The following is a 12,192-nucleotide window of genomic DNA, read 5'->3' as shown; positions in this document are numbered from 1 at the left end:
ATCGAAAAACATCTAAGATCGTCTGGGATTCGATGAAGAGGAAGTTTGGAGACAATGAAAGAGTGAAAAGATCTCTGCTCCAAACGTTAAAGAGAGAGTTTGAGGTGCTAGCTATGAAGTCGAATGAGAGCATTGACGACTACTTTGGAAGGGTCATGGCGGTCTCAAACAAGATGAGGATCAATGGTGAAGAGATGTCAGACTCGAAGATCATTGAGAAGATTCTTCGTATCCTGACCGACAAATTCACATATGTGGTGGTGTCAATTGAAGAATCCAAAGACACAAGGAAGCTGAACATTGATGAACTGCAGAGTTCTTTATCTGTGCATGAAAATAAGTTTAAGAAGAGTGCTTATGAAGAGGAAGATCAAGCACTCAACGTCAATGTACGAGGAAGAGGTGGTGGTTCGTACAGAGGATGTGGTAGGGGCAGAGGACGTTCGTTCAACAAAGTAGTGATCGAATGCTATCGATGTCACAAATTGGGACATTTTCAGTATGAGTGTCCAAATGGAGGTAATGCAGCTCACTTTGCAGAACTGGAAGAAGATGAGGTAGTCATGTTGATGGCATATGTGGAGCTTCAAGAAAAACAAAAAGGCGATGTCTGGTTTGTCGACTCGGGGTGTTCAAACCACATGTGTGGAGATCGAGCCATGTTCTGCAGCTTGGACACTGCTTTCTCTCACAATGTCAAGCTTGGAGACAACCACAAACTGCAGGTTAATGGGAAGGGTGCAGTAAAAATCACACTTAAGGGGATAAGCTATGTGTTGAATGATGTTTACTATGTTCTTGAGCTGAAAAACAACCTGCTAAGTGTTGGCCAACTACAAGAAAAGGGGCTAGATGTGCTGTTCAAAGGAGGAGATAAGAAGACCTGCAGCATATTTCACCCCACAAGAGGAAAAATTGCAGAATCAGTCATGAGCACAAATCGGATGTTTGTGTTGCTTGGTGATAAAAGTGGTACATCAACGGAAGAACGGTGTCTCCAAGTTGATACTTCTGATTCTGCAGAGTTGTGGCATCATCGTTACGGACATCTCAGCTACAAGGGGATCCTCACGTTAAACAGTAAGGAGATGGTCATTGGGTTACGAAGCATTTGGGCATGTGAAGGTCACTTGTGAAGCGTGTGTTAAAGGAAATCAACATCGTGTCACCTTTCCAAAACAGAGCAAATGGAGATCAACCCAGAAGCTACAACTTATTCACCCTCACCTGTGTGGTCCGATCACTCCACCATCTAACACTCTGAAGAGGTACTTAATAAGCTTCATTGATGATTTTTCATGCAAAACTTGGATATACTTTGTGCGAGAGAAATCCGAGGCTTTTCATCAATTCAAGTTGTTTAAGGCATTTGTGGAGAAGCAATATGGCAGTTTTATTAAGTGTTTGAGAACAGATAGAGGAGGTGAGTACAACTCTGTGGAGCTCAATGAGTATTGCAAGGAGCATGGAATCAAGAGACAGCTGACCACTGCTTACACTCCACAGCAAAACGGTATTGCTGAGCGCAAAAACCGAACCATTATGAATATGGTGAGAGCTATTATGTCAGAAAAGGAGGTACCAAAGAGCTTCTGGCCAGATGCAGTCCAATGGGAAAATCATGTTCTGAATCGATCTCCCAGAACGATCGTGAAAGACATGACACCGAAAGAAGCATGGAGTGGAAACAAGCCGTCTGTTGAGCACTTTAGGATCTTTGGTTGTATCGGGCATGTTCATATCTTGGATGTCAAAAGGACCAAGGTTGATGATAAGAGTGTAAAATGTGTCATGGTAGGTTACAACAGCGAATTAAAAGCTTGGAAGTTGTTTGATCCAGTAGAAAAGAAAGCTCACATCAGCTGCTTGAATTGGTCTGTTTCTGTTAAGGTTTTTTAGCTTAGTTGAAGTCGTGTCCCTGTTTCACGTTATGTTTCAGTTATTTTGCTTCAGTACTTGTATTAGCTATAAAAGGCATTGGAAGTCTCTTAATAAAGTAGATCATTCAGTGTAAACTTGTGTTTTCTTTGAGTCTAAAACTACAGTCACCGTGTTCTCGTCGTCGGGTTTGAAGTTCACCTAGTCGTGTTCTCACTGTCGTGTTTGTCTGGACGTATTCTCGTCGCCGATCTCGTTGCCTTGTCTTATTATGAATTGGATTAGATACGATGGAGTCTTTGAAAGAAGAATGAACAAAGACGGTGATAGGAGACCTGAAGATTGGGTAATTTCGTTTTTGCTAAAGTCAAAAGGGGCCTGCTAAGGTATGTGTCTTGATCACCATCTCTTTTGGAGATCCGATTACATGTTCTAGTATAGTTCTAATGAAGCACATGACCGAGATGTTATCAATTTCAGGTTTTGGAGGTTTTTGTGACGGAACGACCTTAAACACCAACGCATTCAATGCCATAATTGATTGGATACGAAACTGTAATATCAGCAATGAAACGCTTCTATATGTGCCTTGTAGTGTGTATTTGACTCAGAGCTTCAATCATTGATATTGGTAACTCCTGCTCAAGATTCAAAACATTATACATTGATTACATTTGGGGTTTACGTTTGGATGTGATATTTTACAACTGTTTTATGAAAATAATTGTTTTGATTATTGTAGAGTTTGGTAATCTTGTTCTTGCTAAAGTCAAAGGCATGCTAATGTATTTATATCTCTCTCTCTCTCGGTTTAATTCATGATCATGTTTTATTTTTTTCTAGGGTGGTCTTGCACATACTGTTGTTTATTAGTATATTCTGCTCTGTTTTATTTTCACGTATGCTCTTAGCTATATAGTTCTTATTTTCATCTTTTAAAAATTCAGGAAAGGGTTCTTGAACTTCAAAATGAACTTCATAAAAAGTTTGGAATTCAGGATGAACATAAGGATTGATAATCAGAGAACAATAAATGTTTTTTTTGGCTTCATGGTTATTTTTTGTTTGTTGTATGTTGGTCTTTAGTTTGCTATTAGTTGTAGGACTGAGTAAACATCTTCATGATTTCTCAATTCTTGATCATTTTTCATAATGTTGTTGCTAACTTACATGTTTTGTTTTTCGAACAAGTGATAGTTCAGCTCTTGCATCTTATTGCTCATATGAATGAGTTACTAGTAAAGGACTCGAAGTAAGGGCGAGCGGTACTCAGACGATACAAGATTAAAGGCTTCAGTTGACATTTACAAGGAATTGGTGCATAATGAGTATGGAGTATTTACACTTTGATTCTTTGTATTCACATGATGTATATTTATTTATTATTAGGATTTTGGATGGGTTTCACCATAAAACTTGTTTTAAAACATATTTATGAAGGTTTTGTATTGAAGATTGGGATATTTTCCTAGGTAGCTATGTTTTCACTGGTAAACATATAAGAAGGTCTGAATCAAACATTCATGAAGGATTCTCAGATATTTAGGAATGATTTCTTGTTTTAGGAATGATTTCTCGAATTTCAGGAAAGCTTTCATGAAGGAAAAACAAGTTATACACATGTCCTCACAAAGAGTCGGAACCTTTGGGTATTATACTAGAGCGTGTAACTAGTAAGTCAAGATTTTCATTCCAAGATAACATAAAAATGTATATGAAACACATCCTTGGGGAAAACATAAAAAGAGATTCGATAGAACTAATTTGGGAGGCCTTACTTCGAATTGATCCATATGAATGGTTTAATATTCTTGAAATGATTTGATATGAGTGTTGTGAGAAATATTCTTATTCTTTACCTTCAGTTTATGTGAGATGTCAGTTTAATAGTAAGTTAGGAAGAACTCCTTGAAAGTTTGGAATGTCTTCCTAAAGTTAGAACATTGGTGGGTTTGTGATACATTACTCCTTACTAATGGAGTAGTTAGGACAAAACATAAATAAAGAGATTTAAAATCACATTTCCTCAAGTTAAAGAAAGATTTCATAACGTTTAGGAAGAAGACCTTGAAGTTCATGAATGTCTTCCTAAATTTATGAAAGCAGATCCAATTCTAAGTTAAGCGAACTAAGACCCAGATCCAATTTGTGTTCCATCTCTCCAACTCAATTCACCGTCGCGTTCAGCTTTTTCTCTGTACTAAGCTTTCGCCCATCATTTTCCAAATTGAGCCGTCAAAGTTTCAATCTTCTCATACACATCTCCCAACGAAGCTTCTTCTAACTCCTCTTGTGAAATTTATGCAATCGGCGACAATGAATCTTATACCATCTTGAATCCAACGAGAGAAATGTTGAAAAGAGTAATAGTAGTAATAACAAACCAGATCTCTACAATCGATACACATCTTCTTGACTTCTTCTTCCGTCGTTATCGTAACCTCCTTCGACAGTGAAGTGGTGGAAAATGATGATGGTTCGAACAAGCAAATCGTTCTGGCGTCGGAGGTTAAGGAGACTGCTACGACAAAGCAGAAGATACACCGGTTCATTGTATCGTTCTCCACTCACAAATCCGAGCTTGATTTACCAATTTCGCAGCTTCTCTAGATCTGACATATTTATCGTTAATCCCAAATACGATTGGTGGTGAAGAAAAATAAGAAGAAGAAGAAGAAGCTCGTGATTTTTTTCCTCTCTTTTTGTCATAAATTTAATAATTAAATTTAGGGAAATATTAATATAATAAAAATGTTACTTTTGGAAAAATTGAGCATGTGTGCTAACTTTGGAAGAAAAACCTTGAATAATGCTATCCTAGGGTATTTCTCAATATTAAAATCCTACCAAATCCTTAAAACATGAAGTTGAATATCCCCTCTTTAACATGAAACATTCAGACTTTTTTTTTTCTCAAAGAAAATATATTGATTTAACTTTAGTCATTACAAAGTTGTAGGTAGGCATGACCAAAATTAAACCATAACCGACTGTATCTGAACCGTAACCAGACCGTAACCGTATAAAATGGTTAAAAACCGTAACCGTTAACCGTAAATATATGGTTAAATTATATTAACTATAACCGTTAATTAACCGTAACCATATCAAAACCGTTGGTTAACCGCATAGTTAAACTGTAATTTGTCAACCGTAACCGTTTTAAAAATATAACAAAATATACTAATAATTATTTATTTAATATGAATCATATGATATAAAGAAATATGAGTACACTAAAAGAACATAATAATTATAAATAAATAATTTCAATTATATTATATTATCAAATAATATCAACCGTATCAAATTATCAAATAATCGTAACCATATATAACCGTAACCGCTTCAACCGGAACCGTATTTAACCATAACCATTTAACCGTTTATTAAACGGTTATGGTTAAGGTTAAACAAAATTTCTAACCGTAACTAGTGGTTAATTAACCGTAACAGTGATAACCGTAACTGCTGTGGTCATCCCTAGTTGTAGGATTGTATTGGATTTTCCAACTTTGGTATCCAGTTAAATTCGGGTTATCCGTATACCAGTCGGATAAATTGATCAACAACACTTGCAAAAATGCAAAAAAGTATTACATATTACATTCATCATCATTCGTCTCATTCTCAATTTCGTTTCTATCTCACAAAATAAATAGATTACAAAAATGGCAATGTGATTTGATATCTCTCTCACTCGCTTTCGTCGGTGAAGGGAAGAAAAAGCGAGATTTCGCCGCAAAGTCCACACCTTTGATCGATCTTGATTCTGGGTTTCTCCCAAATTGATTGGTATCGAATTCGATTTCTTCAGGATCTCAACCCACAAGAATCAATCATGCTTTCGTTATCCTCTTCTTCTTCCTCGTCGTTGCTTCGTCCGAGTTTACACTGCCATGGTTCTTCTTCTTCTGGTCGGTCCGTCGTTTTACCAAGAAGGAGTGTTATCTCGTTTCGTCGGAAAGTCTCTTGCTGTTGCATAGCTCCTCCTCAGAATTTGGACAACGATGCCACTAAATTCGATGTATTTGATTTTGTTTGCACAATTTTGCTATCAATTGTTCAACGATTGCCTTAGATACTTGTAATTTTTATATCAAAAATGTTGTGCATTTTTTATTTGGTTGGAACTTGGGGTCTTGTCTAAATGTTTGATAATGTGATGATATATATATCTGCAGAGTCTCTCTAAGTCAGGAGGAAGTATGAGTAAACAGCGAGAGCCTGAGAATGATTCTGATGTTCTTATTGAATGTAGAGATGTTTACAAATCGTTTGGGGAAAAACATATCTTGAAAGGTGTTAGCTTTAAGGTACATTGAGCATACTTACTACCCTTTCTTAAATCCAATGTACAAAGGATGGTGTTACCGAGCTTGTAAGGCGCTAGCTTTATTGCTCATATTGGCAAACCCCTGGCCATAAAAGTGTACTGCTTTGGCTATTTTGTAGCATTGAATTGATGATAAGTAAGCTGTTTTATCATATTTTGAACTCTTGAAAGTCCCGGGAATTGCAAAGAACTTTAGTGTATATTTACTATAATGTTATCTTTACTCTTACTTGTCTTGGATCTTCAGATTATGCATGGTCTTCAGATTTTGAAAGTCACAGAAACACACCACATTTTAACCAATTTTTGTGTATGCAGATTAGACATGGGGAAGCTGTTGGGGTGATCGGTCCTTCTGGGACTGGGAAATCAACCATTTTAAAGATCATGGCTGGACTTCTTGCTCCAGACAAGGTCTGCAACTGTTTCTACTCTATCTGGCAGATCATAACCTTCAGATTATGGATTGTCTTTGATGCTTGGTTTGCAGGGAGAAGTTTATATACGAGGAAAAAAACGAGCTGGTTTGATAAGTGATGAGGAAATATCAGGACTTCGTATTGGCCTGGTAACTGCTGTTCTGAGATATGATGATCATGAGTCGTGGATTATTTGTTTCGAGTTTGTGTATGTAAATGGCATTTTTTCTATCACACAGGTATTTCAGAGTGCAGCTCTCTTTGATTCTCTATCAGTTCGTGAAAATGTTGGTTTTCTACTGTAAGATGTTATTCTTTAACGTCACTATATAGCCTCATTTTTTGCCTTGCGGATGCTCTTTTGTTTTTAGACATATTGATTAAACTTGTCTATGGTAACTGATTACAGTTATGAAAGATCAAAAATGCCGGAGAATCAAATATCTGAGCTTGTGACACAAACCTTAGCAGCTGTTGGACTGAAGGTATCTTAATTCAGTACAACCTTCATAACATAGGCTAGTTAAATACCTGGTGAATAGTCCACATCCAGCTTATTATTGTTTTTGTTTCTAATAAGATCAGGGGGTTGAGAATCGATTACCTTCTGAGCTATCTGGTGGAATGAAGAAAAGGGTTGCTTTAGCTCGTTCACTAATTTTTGATACAACAAAAGAGGTCATAGAGCCAGAGGTAATCTGAAGATCTGCTCATGTTAGTTTAACTTATCATGTGGGGAAAATTAAGCATTCATTTATATGGGTTTTGAAAGTTACTTTGATCATGCGCTGCCTTTTCTTAGGTGCTCTTGTACGATGAGCCAACTGCTGGACTCGATCCAATTGCTTCAACTGTAGTTGAAGATCTTATACGGTCTGTTCACATGACGGATGATGATGCAGTTGGAAAACCTGGAAAAATTGCGTCTTATCTGGTTGTAACACATCAACATAGCACCATTCAAAGAGCTGTAGACAGGTTCTGATTTCAGTCCATATATTACAAGATATGCTTTTTGCTTTTTGCAGCTTTCGCTTCATCACTTAAGAAAGTTGTGTTTCTTCTTCTGTTCAGGCTATTGTTTCTGTATGAAGGAAAGATCGTTTGGCAAGGAATGACACATGAATTTACAACGTCAACTAATCCAATAGTTCAACAGGTCCCTTGTTTTCACATGTTTACATCTAATATCAGCATGGACGTACTTGAGATGCAGTTTGAGTCATTCATTTTTGTTTTGTATCTCTCAGTTTGCTACAGGCAGCCTCGATGGACCAATCAGATACTAGGGGACGCAATCTGAGACATTTTGGGATTGAAGAAATGACGAGACACGGTTGGCACACAACATATGTCTGGATTCTGGCAAAATCAGTTCACAACCTCTGGCTTCCCATTAAGATTTGCAAGAAACCGTCCTAAGAGCAATTAGTTCACAAGAAACTTCAGTTCCTCCTAAACAAAGCTTTAGCCTACTTGTAAACACTCTTTATTCTTAGAAGCATAGATCAGGAAAGCATTGTAAGTTGTGAGGTTTCACTATATAATGCATAAATGAGAATTGGGGTTTTTATCTGCCAAGAACAAGACTTGCATTCTCATACATACTGAAACTTTGACAGAATCTCCAAAACAGTAGTAACAACCGTATATATACACAAACATTACTCATCTAGAAGAAGAGAAAGATCATTTATTTCAACTGCCTAACTTGAAAGCATCAACAAAGAGACCTAAGCAAACACCAGCTTTCCAGAAATTCATAAACACAACAAAAGACTGCAACTTCCCTGAAAACATTGAAGAAGACGGTCTCTTATACATAAGCATACCGATTCCTTCGATCGCAGCCACGACGATTCCCGCAACAAGCACGTCCCAGTCACCGGTCTGTCCAAGAATCGTAGCCAATGCATTGGCAGTGTAGAAACCAAGAAGCAGCAAAAATATCTTCATTGGCAAGTTTTTTCTTGCAGAGTTTATCTTCCCAAGCAGCTGTTTGCCTCCTGCGATGGCAATTCTACCCAATCGAGTGCTACCGAGACCGGTCCTGTCTCCATTCATCTCTTGTCCTCCTCCATCATTATCTCCAGGAACAGAAGAACCTGTGTCTAACGCAAACGCTATTTTCCGGTTTGGTCTCCTCCTCATCTGAAAACTATTGAACAAAAATGAAGAAACTTTTCAATAATCAAACCCAATGATGATAATTACTTTACGCCTCAAATTCAAAATTTTTGCAATGTTGAAACCAATGATGATGATTACGCCACAAACGCAAAAAAGGTACCTTTTCATGGGATAAGGAAATGAAGTAAGGGTAATGGAGGAAGCTCTTCTTCTCCTATGGAAGAGATTTATCATAAAGGAGAGACCTTTATCAATTTCCAGAACTGGGGAGACGCGTGAAGCTTGAATTTGACATGCCATTAGAAAACAAGTCTCGATTTTTTTTCTGAGATTTTAGGGTTTTTTTAACTACGTCACAGCGAAGACAAAACAAAGCTTAGCCCGATTGATCTATGAGGAAAAAGCAAGAAGCTTGAGTCGAATGAAACAATGGAGATCGGAGAAGATGAGTGTCAGATTTGCGAGACTCAACTTCACAGTACGGGTACGGCGTTGAAGATTCTTTTAGTTTCATCCACTTCACACAAACTTTTTACTTTTTTTACATTTTACTTCACACAATTTTTTTACTTTTGGAACAATTTTTCAAAACCTCTAGAAAGTTAATAAATCTGTTTGGGTCAGCCAATCGGGTTTCAATGGTCGGTTGGTGGTTTAATCTCTGAATTAGTGTTGGTACTTGCGGTGGCCATGGTTTAGGCCTTTGTTTGGTTTTGTCTTGGGTTTATTATCAGAGTACAAGTTCTTTACATGTGTATCATTTAAAAATAAGATTTACTTCCAAAAATAATGATTAATAATACTAGAAAATCTGGTCTAATTATATTTCATATTTTTTTTTTTTGACAACAATAGAATCAGCTCAAAAGAGCCAATTTGGAGGAAAAGAATTCACAAACAAAACATGTTGCGGTGACAGTCGCGCTTGACGTGCCAGAGAATCCCCTTTGTCTAGTAGAGGGGACAAGTGGAGTGTGGGGATGATCCTCATCCTCCACCTCCACCTGAGCCTGTAACCAGACATTCGCCTCCCCCTCCTCCAACCGAACTACATCCAGTGGATTTTCCATTACATTCTCAAAAACACAAGCATTCCGCGCTTTCCAAGTATACTACATAAGCCACAGGAACGCGGCTGCCTGAGAGCCCGGATTAGAAGAACCTAAGAAATGGTCTACATTAGCATAAATAGACTCTGTCGGGAAAGAGTCAGGACCTACAGGAACTTGAGCTAAAGCCCACGCTTGTCGAGCCGGTGGACATCGGAAAATAGCATGATTAATTGTTTCCTCTTCAGCCCCACACCGTACACACGCGGAGTCACAAGGAATACCCCGCCGCCGCAGATTAGCCGAAACCGAAATACATCCTGTCAATACCTGCCACATAAAATGTTTAATTTTTGGTGGACAGGAGACATCCCAGACAGCAGCCAGCAGAGGTGTTATCTCTGGACCCACTCGAGGGACCATCATAAGCTGTGGAGCAGAACGACGTTCCACTTCATAACCAGATTTAACAGTGTACTTTCCTGATTTCGTATAATGCCAACCCATGGAATCATCTAGGCGACGACTTCCTAAAGGAATAGCCCCTATCAGATCAACATCTTCCGGGGCAAAAAACTCCTTGAGCCTATCCATACGCCAAGTATTAGTGTGACAATCAATTAAATGAGAGATTTTAAGAGAAGGATCCTTATGGGGACCCTTGCTGAACGCTGGTCTTGGGGATTGAGCCGGTTCCCAGGGATCCATCCATATCGAAATGGACTCCCCCAAACCGACCCATATAATAAGGCCTTTATTAACCAAAGATCTAGCGGAAGTAATACTTCTCCACCCGTAAGATGGAGAGTAAGAGCGTATCGGATCCATAGGGTTGGAATTGCGATAATACCTGCCCTTGAAAACCCGAGCAAACAATGTATCCGGGGCCTCAATCAGCCTCCACAGTTGTTTTGCCAGCAATGCCGTGTTGAAAGCATCAACGTTCCTGAAACCCAAGCCCCCCAACTGCTTACTGCAACAGAGTTTATCCCAAACTAATCAGTGCAACCCCCCAGACTGTCCTGAAGTACTCCACCAAAAATTTGCCACTGCACTCGTAAGTTTTGACGTTATTGTTTTCGGTATCCGAAAACAAGACATCACAAAAGTGGGGACCGCCGTGGCAACGGACTTGATCATCACCTCTTTTCCCCCTTTGGAGAGAAGTTTCGCCGACCAACCCGTCGTTCGTCCCTGAAGGCGGTCCCGAACAAAAGAGAATACTTTTGTCTTGGATCCTCCCAGACTCTCCGGTAGCCCGAGATAAGATCCCATCCCACTCAAATTCGAAATCCCCAAAACCCCCTGCATCTATGTCCGCACAGCGGCATCCACCTTATGACCAAATTGAATCGAGGATATTTCATATTTCTATATTACTTTTTAATGAAAATCCTTATTCTTTGTCCAAAAGTGTAAATTAAAATTGCTAAAAAGTAAAAGCATAGAAATGAACCAAATTTAAACTACACATAAAACAAGGGGCATTCCTTTCGTTCCTGCATATCAAAAAAAAAACGAAGGAGAAATGGAAGGGATTGCTCCATCATCACTACCAGACGACGTCATAGAGGAAATATTAGTGAGGCTTCCACTGAAAGAAGTAATGCGACTCAAGTTGTCTCTTTCAATAGAATGGAGATCGAGGATCGAGTCTCACGGTTTCCCCAGACGAATCCGCATGAACAACCCAAAACTGCACCAGGTCTTTGTCCTGTTAGCAAAATACATCTTTAGATGTTTATATGTGTTCTCCAAGTCTGGTTTTACTTTGTGTTTCTCTATTTTGTTTTATCTTGCTTTCCCTTTCCTAGTGATTTTTTTTGGCTTTGATGTTCTTTATAGCTTTTAGAGAGAGTCTTTTTAACATTCTTTGAGTACTGTTCAGAGACCAGACCTATATTGAATGGTAAACAGAGAGGTTTTTGAAAAGTTTGCTTGGAGATTCTTGTGTGACTTTCGAACAAACGTTTCCATCGCATTAAAATCTTCACATGGACCTTTGGCATCTAAGTATAGTTGCAGCTCCTTTTCAGCACATTGATGAAGTGGCGCAAGGCCCGACTCAGCATCTTCGCCTAAGTGCATTGAGAACAGAATAGAAGAAAAAAAACGATAAAGATTTTGCACAATATAGTCAAATTCAAACAAAAAGTCCTTATACAATATTAACAAATCGAGTGTACCAGACGATTGAGTCCCCATTATCTCCAATATAACATAATCTAAACTATTCCCCATTTTACTAAGAGTCTAAGACTACATGACGTTCAATAAAGTCATTACCAGATCCATCAGTGCACTTATGAACCATCAGTTCTGTAAAGTCACTACCAGATCCATCAGTGAAAATTAAATGTTTGGCATACCTCTGTAGGAC

General features: G+C 38.4%; 2 protein-coding genes across 2 annotated transcripts; one reads left to right on the top strand and one right to left on the bottom strand.

Moving 5' to 3' along the window:
- Nucleotides 1–5,369: 5,369 nt before the first annotated feature.
- On the top strand, nt 5,370–8,214 carry LOC104750338 (protein TRIGALACTOSYLDIACYLGLYCEROL 3, chloroplastic). The gene is made up of 10 exons (XM_010472123.3): nt 5,370–5,905; nt 6,063–6,194; nt 6,533–6,628; nt 6,705–6,782; nt 6,873–6,934; nt 7,043–7,118; nt 7,219–7,326; nt 7,436–7,611; nt 7,708–7,792; nt 7,884–8,214. The coding sequence occupies exons 1-10, from the start codon at nt 5,720–5,722 to the stop codon at nt 7,920–7,922; spliced, it is 1,038 nt and encodes a 345-aa protein (XP_010470425.1). The 5' UTR covers nt 5,370–5,719; the 3' UTR covers nt 7,923–8,214.
- LOC104750337 (ycf20-like protein) lies at nt 8,201–9,342 on the bottom strand. Its single transcript, XM_010472122.3, has 2 exons — nt 8,924–9,342; nt 8,201–8,791 (listed from the first exon to the last, which is right to left on the bottom strand). The coding sequence occupies exons 1-2, from the start codon at nt 9,061–9,063 to the stop codon at nt 8,332–8,334; spliced, it is 600 nt and encodes a 199-aa protein (XP_010470424.1). The 5' UTR covers nt 9,064–9,342; the 3' UTR covers nt 8,201–8,331.
- Nucleotides 9,343–12,192: the final 2,850 nt, after the last annotated feature.

Source organism: Camelina sativa, chromosome 16 (genome assembly GCF_030686135.1).
Source record: "Camelina sativa cultivar CO46 ecotype springtype chromosome 16, ASM3068613v1".
Classification (NCBI taxonomy): Eukaryota; Viridiplantae; Streptophyta; class Magnoliopsida; order Brassicales; family Brassicaceae; genus Camelina; species Camelina sativa.
Note: the sequence above shows the minus strand (reverse complement) of the source record. Positions and strands in the feature narration are given on the sequence as shown.